This window comes from Lytechinus variegatus, chromosome 3, assembly GCF_018143015.1.
Source record: "Lytechinus variegatus isolate NC3 chromosome 3, Lvar_3.0, whole genome shotgun sequence".
NCBI lineage: Eukaryota > Metazoa > Echinodermata > Echinoidea > Temnopleuroida > Toxopneustidae > Lytechinus > Lytechinus variegatus.
The window spans coordinates 38,046,153-38,060,259 of record NC_054742.1 but is presented as its reverse complement, the minus strand read 5'-3'; the positions used below and the strand labels follow the sequence as shown (position 1 = coordinate 38,060,259).

The following is a 14,107-nucleotide window of genomic DNA, read 5'->3' as shown; positions in this document are numbered from 1 at the left end:
GCCTATATAGGTTTGCACGTAGAGTGAAAGAAATAGAGACGTAGAAAGAAAGAGAAGGAAGAAAGAAAGAGAAACGTAGAGTGGAAGAAAGACTTCCATCTATGGAGGTGTATATAGGGAAGCAGGATGTGGAGTATAGTCATTCATGCAATTGAACATTAATTAATAAAAATAGAAATTATTTTTTAAAATGAATATAGTTTTGCATAACTTCCGTATAAACTATAAGTCAATGTCAGAAAGAGTGTACAGTAGGTGAGCTGATGATGTCACCCCACTTATTACTTTGAATGTATGAAATTATGTTCATTTAAACTGAATTTGTCCTTACAGTGGTAAGTAAATATGATCACTGCCTCAGTAATCATCACGACCATTGACAAGTTGTCATGTGGAAACATAAAATTACCAGTTGACTGTAAAATTAGGAAAAGGGGAATGATGTTCAGATCTTTTCTATTTAGGCGTTTATTGGTTTTGCAATCACAAACATAATCACGTCATTTACGTATCATAGGTATAATTAATGGGGAGAACAAGATAGCAGCAGTGTTAATAACAATCATGAAAAAAAAGGAAAATGGGACTAGGCTTTGTAATTCCATTCTAGGATATTGATGGTGACATGGATAGACATCAATGTTTTCCAAAATACTGTATAGTGTTCACTCCATTCAGTTCATTTCTTTATCTTTCTTCATTGTTTTCCATTGAAGAATTCTGTTATTGATTGAAATTACAGTCTTCTCATCTAATTTCATTCTGTTTTCTCTTATATGTATGGGGGCAGGAGCACTGGCGTATCTAAAGCAATAATCATAATTTTTAATGTAAACATGCTGGCCACTTTTACCCAAGTGTGCCCCCCCCCCCCCTTGAAAGCAATTAAGGACCATTTTGCTTGTCAATTTTGTTGGGACAATAATAACTTCAATGTTAGATGTAAACCTTTTTTTTTTTTTTGCTTGTTTAAATTTTTCTTGGGGAAAATGTGCCCCCACCCCCTTTTGGAAGAAACTGGATCCGCCCCTTTGGCTGGAGTATCCTTTTGATTAGATCTAGGTCTATTCTAAAGCACTTGATATTAAAAGGAGACAGGTTTTACGCAAGGCACGCAATAGATATTCACTAACATTAGTAAATGATTTAAACATAAATGTTGATGTTAGCTTCTATGAGACCTTGTAATGTTAGTCCAACAGCGTGATTGGGCTAACATAATGTTTCTGTGCGGGCAAAACCTCGCTGACAGTACTGTTAGTGCTCTGTAAGCGCTAACGTTTCTATGCGGCCGGTACAGATCAGTAAGGGAGGGGTGGATTAAATAGAGAGCATCATTTGGTAATTGTACACTGAGAGGCATTTCATAAAGCTGTTCATAAGTTATGAGTGACTTCTGGGTCCTGCAGCACAAAGTTTAGCGATTGATCATACACTTAATTTTCACAATTGATTGTACATTGTAGTCGTCATTGCAATCAATCGTAGAAAAATGTTCTACAATCATTGCTAAGCTTTATGTTACAGGCTCCTGCTGATTCATTCTTGTGGTAAATGATAATCATCATGAAATATTCATTGGTGATTATTTAACGTATATAAAGGCTTACCACCAATGCTGCTTACCACTCATTCTTATAGTCGCTCTTATAACTTGGGTACAGCTTCATGAAACTGCCTGACCCCCTGATAGTTGAGTTGGGACTTTCTCCATTTGATGAAACCCCTTTGATTTTTAATTGAAAATCAGTTTGGGCAGTATCAGGAATGTTAAACTATATAGGTGTCGCATTCTGATAAGCATTGGGGTGATGGGATGGGAGGTTTTATCCTTCCCCATGTGCTCATGTGCAGTTTCACATCTAGGTAGAGGTCATGCATGTAATATCTCTATGAAAATGGTATTAGTGACATATTTCAAATTCCTAGTTCCTTGCTGATTTGCTTATTGTTCGATCATTTTCAATATTAATTTCTCTTCTGTTTCTGACTTTCAATCTAAGAGGTAGTATGAAAATAAATTGAAGTACATGTTGTATCACTCTGGTCTTATCATGAAACATTTCCACTTGTAATGTATTTAGTTGGCTGTCACACATACTGCTATTGTACTAGTAAAAGCATTATCAGGATTTTGCACAGAATAAGTAGAACTCTTGAGAAAGTATATTTGCCTCTGAAAATATTGATATCTTAAAATAACAGTGTATATATTGTTTCTTTTCAGGTGTTAGTATGGAAGACCAACTTTGACAAGATTGACTACAATGAGGTCCTCCAGAGTCATAAAGCAAGGTCCCAGACCCAGCCACCCCCACATATACACGACATACACCCCAGGTCTCCGCAGCACCTGCATCAGGGTGGGACGACACGTCAGACCAGCACGGACATCAATGCACAATCTGAACTGAGAAACACAGTGACCGCCCCACCAGATGTCATGAACCTAGGCCCAGCTCTCTTTTCACAAAATGGGGTGAGTGTTACCAGAGAAGAGATAAACTGATTCTTCTTCATCCAGTAGAAAAAAATATGAAATAATTAGATAATAAAACTGGAAATAACCTGTCACTGTTGTGACGTTTCGCCGATTACCAGTTGACTTCAGATGAATGACGATCCTGATGAAGGGTAGGCCCTTATAATGTTTGAGATTGTGAAGATTATGTGCACACTGAACTATGTCCAGTACATGAAAGATGGCTTTCACACACTGGACACAGTTCAGCATGCAAAGAATCTGCATAATATGGACATATCGTGCAGACCTGATGCTCTACATGGATGTATCACTGCTCTCCTATCAGTTTGAGCATCATTTGCACAAGATCAAAAAGTCTTCTTTTTTTCTGGGTAAATTGTAGAGCAAATCTTTTAAGATGTGTCTTCTTATTTCTTCATATCTAGTTCCTGACATCCCTATAATGTGTTCAAAGTAACACCCTCTCCTAGTATATGTTCCTCATCATCAGACATGTCTCCTTTCATTCCCTTTGCTATTAGCAAAGAATTACCGCCCCTTTCACATCTAATTTTTTTTTTATATATATAATATTAAAGTTTGATGATGAATGGCCTTGTGTAGCATTTGAGCTGATTACTGCTAAATTTCCTGGCCTAAATTTTAGAATTCATCATCAACAAATGAGTCCCACTCCCTCTAGTTTTCTGTCACTAATTTCTGAAGTCAATGCCCTAAACAGGCAGCATGCAGCTTACAGTGATTCCCATAGTGATGAGATTATATCTTTACCTCTTTATTCTCCTGCCAAACTTGGATTATTGTATCCTGAAACGCTCTCATAATTCCCTTCCTGTTTATAATACATTGCTTCTGTACATGCTTAATTATTTTCTACCCTGTTTCTGTTTACATCTCCCCTGTCAAACTTGTGAGTCAGTGAAAGCTTTCTTAAAGTCATGGACTTGGTCATGTAGCTCAGAATTTAGTGATTGATGAAAACAATTGATGGGATATAGATTTTATAAAGTGGGTCCCAGAAAAAATAAAACTTGGGAATTATTGATCTTTAAATTATTCAAATCTCCTCTTTCATCTGGTATAACCTAGTTTATTCCTCATTCATGCATGAGCGAGTCAAATAAATACGAAAGAAACGATTCCCCAAAATCATTTGATGAACAGTATCTGAAGTTCGAAGATAACATCCTATGGCTTAAAAGTTCTGTATAGTATGCTCTTTATTGTGATTCCTCAATCATTAGAAATTATCGCGAATATTAAATTTCTTACTTAATATTCTTCTTTTTTTTAATGATCAGCCATGCAGAAAGTCTTCTGTTAACTATGCCATTGCTATGGTAGGCAATCCTTGAAAACTTTTTTTATGAAAGTAATGGAATGCAAGCATTATTTTAAAGAAACAGAATGACTTAGTAATTTTCTTTGATTAAGGTATCAAATTTGAAATCATTTTCGAAACCTTTTAGGCATGTGATTCTCTCTTTTAAATTAAGATACTATTTGCAAAGTGATTTTTTTTATCCTTCAAATTTATTTTCTTACTCATGCGTGAATGAGGATTCATCTAAGTTATACCAGATGAAAGAGGAGAATCTGAATTTCACAGTGATAGGTCATTTATGCCATTTGTAGTAGACTAGACATAATGATCAGTGCAATCAATTGTCTTTCATGGCCCATTTCATGAAACTTGTTAAAAATATTACAAATTTGCAATAACAGTTTGACACTGGGTCAAACTGTGGTTCAGTGGTTAGAGCATTGAACTTATAATCGCAAGGTTGTGAGTTCGAATCCCAACTCTGCCATTGTCTCCACTTTGATAAAGAGGCCCGAGAGTGATATCTGTCATCTATGATGTCAGCCAATATGACTGATTAACCTAGACGTAACATTTCCTAGGTAATTGGTTATATACCAGCTTAGCATCTACCAGCAAAATGCTGTCCTGCCGAGTTCCTACGGGAGTTACCATAAACAGAAACAGAAAAACACTACTGAAATCATTCAATTTGATTGGCTGATAGCAAACTTGTTATGTATTTGTCAATATGACAAGTTATCATAAAATGGAACCCAGCCCTGTAAATAGGCGCTCATATATTTGTCAAGGGGCTCGAAGCTACATGTATGTTATACAAAGCTTAGAAACTAATCTAATATATGTTGTAGCTCATTTGTGTGGTGGATAAGCACTGATGATCAAATGCAATCAACTGACTTATTTTTATTGCTTTATGAGTTTGTGTTACATTTACCTGATATGAAAGCAGGGCAATTTTTCCTAAAATTTTTCATTAATTGCAAATTCCAAGATATTGAAATTATGCTGTTTTATTGTATTATTGGCTAAGAGCAATTTTGTCTTCGAACTCTTGCATTTGACAGCAAGTCAAAACTCAGATGGTTGATTGCATAATTGAGATAAAAATTTGATTGATGGTAGAAATCATATAATCTACAAGATTGAAGGTTGTATCAGCTAATTTTGCTTAATCTATGTACTAGGCTAATTTATAGATATGAAATTAGATTTTACTGTTATCTAATCAAAATATAATTGAACTGCTATGTTTTGTTAACAGACTCTATGTAGGACTGATCAAATGCACATCAACAATACTCTCCATCAAAACTTGAATTTCATAAGCATTTCTTACTTTTGTTGCTGGTACTTTTCCTATCATAAACAACATGAATATTAATTTTTGATCCGTAGAATTAAAGATAATGAACAATGAATTTTGGCTGGAAACAGAATGAATATGAACTGGTACTTACACAATGTTGCCTAATTTCAGAACTGCATACTGGGGCATTGCAAAATTATCTGAACTGTTGCATGAGACTTGAGAAATAGAAGTCATGTAATGATATTAAAGGTGTGAACTGTGAACCTTTTGCTTTGTGTATTTATCACGAATACATGGTTAAACATGTGCATATACACCCTTATACACTGTACCTTGAGTAAATCAAGGTTTTGTTTATAAATCTGTTCATTAGCATTTGTAGGCATCGTTTACACTTATTTGAACATATGCCACACTGGATGATGTTCAATTGCTTTTTTTCCAGGAAGTTTATAATACAACTATTTAAAAATTATGAATTTTAGCTCCTGGATTACTAATTGGTAGTTACAAGGCTTCACACTAACTTTCTTTCTTGATGGCTCGATCGGTCCACCAAAATCATCAATTTCATATTTATGATGGCCCATATAGCAAATTTAGCAGCCCTAAAACAATAGAAAACAATTCATTTTAAAAAATTGGTAGCCCAACCGGGCCACCAAGTGTTGGCTTTTACAGAATTTGGTGGCCTGACTTTCATTTTTGGTTGCCCTGGGCTACCACTAATGTCGAGACCTTGGTACTTCTCATGGTTGATAAATGTAGCTCTGCATACGGAAGATGAGGCAAAAAAAATGTATTCTTGCTTTATGCTATATGGGAACAACTTAAAATAAATTTTGCTTCTTTAGTTCATTCTTTCTCATGCTCTTTCTAAATCTGATAAGATATGTTGGGCCTACTAAGTTCACATTAATTATTCATTGTTAGATATTTCTCAAAGAAGTTTATTTTTTGTGTTGATATTGTTTCATATAGGCCTAGGGGCTGGGACCTCCATATAAATGGCATGATTCATACAAATGTGTTAGAACTTTGTTTGTTTTGGTAGGCGTGATTGTATCAACTAATGTACTCTGAGTTTTTACCAAGTTTGCATTAATAAACAGATTTGGACTGAACATACCTATTTGGTTCCCAGAAGCAAAAACAAAGTTAACATTCTATCCCATGTCTCTAAGGCATAGTACATTTCAATGGTCAGATGACAACATCAGCTGTTCGGGATTGAGTGATCGATTTTAAGAATGCCAACATGAGGGGGTGTGTGGTGTCCATGTGGAAAATAGAAATTTAACCTTGACCCCATTTACGTAGACTGATGCAGATAGATTTTGGTGAATAGTTGGGTAGTAGTGGGTTGGAATTAATTCTTGGACTTGGTGATGGGACAACCTTGACTTTATGTGTATCAGATGCCACACATTTATGTGATACTTTATTTGTGTCATCGGGCATTTGTCTAGTGTTGAGTGCCACTCATATCTGTCACTTATAATTGCACAGTTGATGGTCCACAATTTTCAATATTCATCCTCTGGAAGATCATAAATATCTTGTTTGGCCATACTGATTTCAATATTATTTCACTTTCATATAGATCTTTATAAGATTAAGAACAATGTCTCTATACATGTTGCAGGTATATTATTTCCCTGGTTAACAGATTTTGGCTTGCCCACTTGCCATGTGATTTTCAAGAATACTTATGAATTTAACATTTAACTTGATGAAAATTACAGTATACTGCACAGTATAATTGAACGTTCATTTAGAAATTAAAGCCACAGCCATGAGAAAGTTTGCCTAAGTTTGAATACTACCTACCAATTTGAAGGTATTTTCTTTCAGGAATATTAAGAGCAATTTGTTTCACACTGGCAAAATACCTGTGATATAAAAAAAAATCATTGCGATATGAATTCCTAATCATAAAAATGTTTGTCATGAATGGCTAATTAAAAACTTCAAGAACATTGTATGTTGCCACTGTTTGAGAAAGCACTCCTGTGGAAAATCCCATTGCATATGAATCCCAGTGCGCATGAATCCTGGTGCGTGTGAATTCCGGTGTATATGAATCCTGGTGCACATAAATCCTGATGTACATGAATCCCGATGCACATGAATCCCGATGCACATGAATCCCGCTGCACATGAATCCCAGTGCACATGAATCTTGGTACACATGATTCCTTCTGCATGATGCACATGAATCCAAGGGCATACATGTATTAATCCCAGTGCATTTGAATCCTGCGGCATATATGCAGGAGCAGATCTAGAGTCGGACTCTAACAAGGTGCGAGTGTGCCTGAATAAAATGTGTCACAAATTTTTTTTTGGAAGCCAAATATTATGAGACCATTTTAAGAGGATGGTACACTGCAGGCTGGAGATATTTATATCTCAAAAATTAGAGTCAAATTCACAAAGCAAAATGTGGAAAATTTGATTGGATAACAAATAATGAGTTATTGAATTTTAAAGATTTGCATTATTCCAGCGAAACAGTTCTAGGCAATGCCTTTATGAATATTCATTAGGTGGGCTGATGATGTCTTATCTTTTGTATTTTAATATATGAAACAAGGTTTATTCAAAAAATTTCTACCAAGAACTAAAACAATTGGATTGACAACTGATGAAGTGCATTACTTATTTATTGCCACAACTTATTTCATCATAATGGAGACACTTCATTTACACATGTATGAAAAAATGAAACATTAATTATTTCATGTAATAACATTTAAGACAAAGGAAAGTGGGGATGTGACACCATCAGCCCTCCTAATGAATATTCATGATGATGTGCATATAATAGTTTTCACAAAATATTGATAAACTTTAAAAATCAATAACTTTGTTGTTTGTAATCAGAATTTGATGAAATTTTCAGTATTTTGCTCTGTGAATTTTACTCTCTCTCTTTCTCTATATATAATCACTTTTAGCCAGGACCATCCCTTTAAATAGTTTTACATAAGTAATCCTTGAACATGCAGTTATTAATCAAAAACTTTACATTCATTAAAATGAGAATCCAAACTAAGCTTAACCTGGCTAGTGTATAGAATTAAACAGCCCACCTCATTTCTTGAAATGACAGAGAACTTAATAGATATCATTGAATAACCTCTATACATTAATGTATAATAATAGTAAGAACAATGATGTTGAGATCTTATTCATATTTGTCATGTGTAGGCTTAACCCTCCACAGTACTCCACAAACTGACTTCATCTTAATCTACAAGAAGATGAATTGAATGTTATTTACTATTTCACTTCCTTAGAATGAAAAAGTTCCAATGTTTTTTCAATCCATATTTGAAGCAGAAAGTTCTCTCTAACCAGAAATTGGTTAATGACCACAAATTAGAGCATTCAAGAACTTTGGAACCTTCAAGAAGTTATGAAATCACTTGTGCTTCCCCTTTCCTCTCCTCACATTAGAAACACTTGCCTCCTCATGCCCATGAGATTGTGAGTTGTTGATGTTGTTGACAAGGATCTGAGTTGTTAAAAGTTTGTACGTCAGAAGGATGTATGACGCCATTCACCTTGACCCTCATCCTTTTTGCTTGAAATGATAGCTAACCAAATGAACCCCATTCACTCTAGGAGGTTTGGAAACTTAATTCAGTTAATTGCCATTCTCTCTCAAATAATAGTGATGTGAACAGGTATTCCCTGATTTGAAGAAGCATTGAGTATTTGTGTCAAAGTAGAATAATATCTGCAGTATGTTCGCAGGAATTTTCTCTTTCAGAAACACCTGATGTAATAAGTTCCGTACTCGTTTGGATGTCTTATGGACTATTAATTCATTATGGCTGATCTATTTAGAGACATTTTATTTCACCGTCCATTTTGTAATGGCTCTCCAACAAAGAAATATTACATTCTGAAGCACAAATGCATTTCATTCATATTAAAGTGGATGAGGTAGGTAGTGTTGGCATTTTTGGCTGAAAATCAAGCTTTAATTTTTTTTTGTTATGATGTGCAATCATGTACCTGGTTCTAATAGTTTTCCAGCTATAGAAGAAAAAAAATGAACATTTCATGTTTTAATGCTCTAGAGGTATTCAATTAAAATTTTGCTGGTCTAAATGAGTCTGAACGAGGGGAAAGGGGTATTATAGTTTACCCAAACTCTTGAGTACTTTTGACAAACTTTGATCTCTTCTCAGAGAATCCAATTATTATGAAAGTCTACTTCCTGATGGTCATTACCCCCAACTCTGTAAAAGGCTGCCATTCATTAAAAAACTTCCTCTCAAAACACCAAGCAAAGAAAATTTGAAGAACCAATGTCAAATTGCTATATAGTTTAATCATCTTGTCCTCATAATTTGAGATTGGTGCAATACTTGCTGTCAGTTGGAGCTACAAGTTTTAGAGCTCATTAGGGAATACAAACTGGTTTTCTATTCCAGGACAAACTCTTATGAGAAGCCAGTCTTTCTTGGCTGGTTTCCAAAATGCTTTCACTGTCATGTCATAAAGCCTTTATGGATCTGACTTTCATCTGGGCTAAATGGTCTAAAGTTGTAATAAATCATATTTTTAAGGCATCACATGGGTTTATTGTATTTTGTAGGAAAAGCACCCTTTCAGTGCAGGACATCACTAAACATTAGAAAGGAAAATCATTTTGTTTACTTGAAATTGCTCATAACAAAAGTATGTTGTACAGCAGGGTACTATAAATATTCATTTAAAAATGATTTTCCATGACATGTATTTCAATTGTGAGAGTAATCGACAATTTGGCATTACCTGCTTCAACAATCAGTGGTGCGCAAGTTTTATGGTCAGTATTGAAATTGTGTGGATAAAATAGGTACATACATATTACTAGTCAGCCTTCCATAGTGATTTTTCCCCAGACCAAGGGCCTGTAACACAAAGCTTTGCCATCATTGAACCTTTTTTATGATTCATTACATCAAGTATTATGTATAATTAATTGTGAAAACCAAGCACACAATGTGACAGGACCCAGATTATTCAGTCAAATTTCTCCTAAGACAACAAAAATCTGTGATCCCAGGAGATTTTTACCTGGGCAGGATTACTTATTTTTAATTTTTGTGTGTGTGTCGATCTCACAGGCAATGGGGCACACTGCTGCTGCTGGTGCTGCTACATCTGGACTCCATGATCTTGATATCACTTCAACAGACCAAGAAAGAAGGGGTATGGTGAATGGTATTGGGCCATCATCACACCCTCCTCCTCCTCCTTCCACTGTACCTCTAGAGGTAAAGGAGATCCCACCAGGCCTAGCACAAACTCTTGAGAACATGGTGGGTCAACTGGATGTTCTTACACAGGTAAGATACCCCTACACCCACATTCTTTCTATAACCGCTTGGGCCCCACAACACAGAGATTTGCGATTAATTGTTGATTTGAAAGACCGATTCTGAGTGGTTCCTTGTCGGTCTACAGAGCAAAATGCACATGCAACGATTATCTTGATGGGCCATTTCATTTAGCGATTAATCACTAAACTTTGTGTTACAGGGCTCAGGTCTCATCAATGGTTGTACTTCACATGATCTATATTCATTTTGTCTACACTCAACCAGATCATCTACTTAATGTTATGTGATGATAAGACATATCTCACATATTCAAAATTATATCTATACATAAATACTTCTACAGGAAGTATACCAGCTCCAACTTTCATAGTATTACTCATTCTTCTTCCAGCTAAACTTCTGACGCACACACATTTTATGGGTTTCTTATTCACTACATTTCATGTTCTCCATAAAAGGTCAACTCCCCCAATTCAGAGTAAAGTTATGACGTACAGATTGTTTTGGTCAAGCGTCCAAGGTTGACCAACACCTGTTTGATCGTAAAGAGTCTAGACCAGACCAATATAAAAGTGGTTCACTTCTGAACCAAAATCAGATTACTTCAGAGAATGCAGATTGTTAGAGATTATTACAGATTGCAGAATAGAGATTACTTTACAGATTGTTCCAGCATACAGATAGATTAGAGATTGGAGTTTAGAGAGTATAGTCACCATCAGACTTACTCATGTTCCTGTATTATTTGTCATCATCATCTTCGTCATCAAGTACCGGTATTCAATCAATGTATATAAGAACTGTACATTCTGCAGTGCTTGTCTCATTTAAGTCTGGTTGAAAGTTAAAGTGCAATCGATCCAACCCCAACACAACATTAACACACCATCTAGATTTATCTAGCCCTGAGAACCAGTTCATCTCATATCAAATTTGGCTAACCCCATTTAATGGAATGAATTTTGGCTAGTTTTTCACTTTTTATGAAGACAAAAATGGTGAATTCAACCAAATAGTCATTAGATGATGTGAAAATGGGCAAACGTTTACAATATAGCCTCTGGTAATTGGACTTAGTGCTATGTAAACAAGATTGGTCATGAAACAAGCCCATCTGAAAATTAAGTGGCTCTAGACCGAGCAACTATAATCTCCGCCCACAGGAATGGAGCAGTGTTGTGTATTTCAAGACATGTCATGTTTATCCTCTCATAATTTTACTACTGTCTGATGGAAGTCATATTATCCTACCTTGATTTCAAAAGCAACACCAAGATCCAGCTTACATAATGTTGATGATTAGTGGCGAAGACTTCATATCATCAAAATACTATTCTGTGTCATATGTCATATCCACAACCGCCTTTCTCCAAGGCTACACTCATGAAGGATGTCTCACTCTCATTCATGCCTTAGGATGAAACCTAAATTAATGTACAATACTAACTAAGTTCTTGATGCACTTGCTCAAAGTATCTACCCACTAACCTGACTCAGCAGCCTATCAAAATCTAGGTTTTCATTGTGATGACCTTAATGACAAAGTTCCCATACTCGTGTCTTGTGTTCAAGATTTTAAAAATGCAATAATCTTCTTGTCTTTCATATTCAGACTGTGAACATACTTGAGCAGAGGTTGACAATGACTGAGAACAAGTTACGTGAAGTCCTCGATAACCAACAGAAGATCACGCTGCAAGTCAGACCAACAGAATGAACTCTTCTCTCAAAAACAGTGATTGGCAAACTCTTCCATAAGATTTAAGAGAAGAGAACGTAACCTCAAAGCAAGCCTCTTTAGGCAGAATTTTTTTAGTTCTCATGTGCCCTAGAAAAATGAAGATCTACAAAATGAAATTATCTTGTTTTAGAGAAATTAGAGTTGAACAGAAGACAAGACTTTCTAGGTATGGAAAAGGTGACTGCATGTGATGTTGGTCATGTTATTACAAATGGAACTTGTGCACAAACAGCATATTCATTGTGATATGTGTTGAGATGGTGCTTGGGGGGATTCATGGTATGCTGGAATCTTGGACACTTTGACCTGTGATGGATTTACTAAGTACAGAATTTAAAACTCTTGACTATCTATTTTCAATGCTGCAAGAAAATGCATATCATTGTTGATGCCTTGTTTTTTTTAAATCACTACCATATGAATTATTAGGAGATTAATTGTTTTTACAGGAAGGCTGAAATGTTACTATGCATGAAATTGGGCAACACCTTGGTCATTCTGGTGGGGCAACCTTTTACAAGTGAGATCACAGAAACATTCAACAATGCTAAGTACCTAAGACAACATTCCCTTTTCTTATTAACTGTGCTCATTGCATTGGCTAACAGGCACAGTTTGTTGTATTGGTAGTATATTCAAATTCATTATTTAAAATGTGACCAGTCACATGACTGGCTTATTTCACATCCTCAAAGAGTCATCATTATTTGACAAACTAGATTCAAGATGAAAAATAGTGGTAAACTTGTTGAACTATCACAGAATAAAGTGATTGTCTGGAGATTGCTCATACTACATGATATCGGACCATAAAGATTGAATTGATTCTATTGTGTCATTCTTGCCCATCAAGTCCAAATTAAATTATTCAGAAATACATGCATGATCAATCACGATATGCACTTTCCAAGACCCAACCTCGACATTGTTGATGAATTATAATTCTAGCAATTTCATCAGAAATCTCCAAGTGCTGGATAGTAATTATATAATATTGATTTGCTTTGAAGGAACATCTAATATGTTGCCTGCAAATATCTACAATATAATCGTATTGTCCCAAGAGTCACAAGACGAGGGCAATCATTTCTGTTATTTGCAGCATTTCTTATTTTCCAAACAGCCAGAGTCTGTCAACATTATTAAATGTTTACCAATAGTTGTATAATATGTTTGATTTAAACAACTCACATTTTCCAACAGACAAGGGTGGAGAACACTCTTGTTTGCTCATATGTTCAAACAATACTTAATCTGCCCTATTTGTACCAGCATGTAAAATGAAGATTTATTGGGTAGAAAAGGAGTTTAAATTGTCCTTTTGTGATCATTTTTGTTTTATAACTGGAAGTACAAGTACAATATACCAATCAAAATGGATCCTGAATTGTCATGTATGTATTAAACTTCTAAACAGTTGCAACATTGAAGATTAAAACAAGTAGTAATGATTAAATAAGGAATTGATTTTCTTTGTTGAGCTATTTAGTGAGTTTGCATCTTTTTCAATTTTATTATGCCCCACATTTCAAAGTTATTATTGCAAGTTGGATTTAATTTACAGAGAACCCAACAATCCTACTTTCAAGGTAAGAGAGCAAGAAATAAAAATTTGTGCAGATTCCAGATGTTTCAAAAAGGTGGTAATGAATTGGTCCAATTTGATATTTTTCCCCCTTGAATAAATATATTTATATGTACATTAATTTTTTTTTCTACTTGTAGATTTATGTAAAATTGTAAATTTGTACACTTTGTATGTTTGTATGTAAACGTGTGTGTATATATCCATATATATATAGTGTACAGACAGATTTAATTTTCCGTATTCATTTGTAAATAAGAATGTAAAGCTTTGCCCTTTTTGAGTGATATTGATGATACATTTCAATAAATCAGTTTG

General features: G+C 35.0%; 1 protein-coding gene across 1 annotated transcript in view; it reads left to right on the top strand.

Annotated features, from left to right (window-relative positions):
* LOC121410949 (POC1 centriolar protein homolog A-like) overlaps positions 1 to 13,827 on the top strand; it is a 30,506-nt gene extending 16,679 nt beyond the window's left edge. The window contains exons 8-10 of the mRNA XM_041603358.1: positions 2,228 to 2,479; positions 10,248 to 10,469; positions 12,076 to 13,827. Coding sequence (XP_041459292.1) covers positions 2,228 to 2,479; positions 10,248 to 10,469; positions 12,076 to 12,180 — 579 coding nt within the window. The 3' untranslated portion in view covers positions 12,181 to 13,827. The remainder of the gene's footprint in view (positions 1 to 2,227; positions 2,480 to 10,247; positions 10,470 to 12,075) is intronic.
* The last annotated feature ends 280 nt before the right edge of the window (positions 13,828 to 14,107 follow it).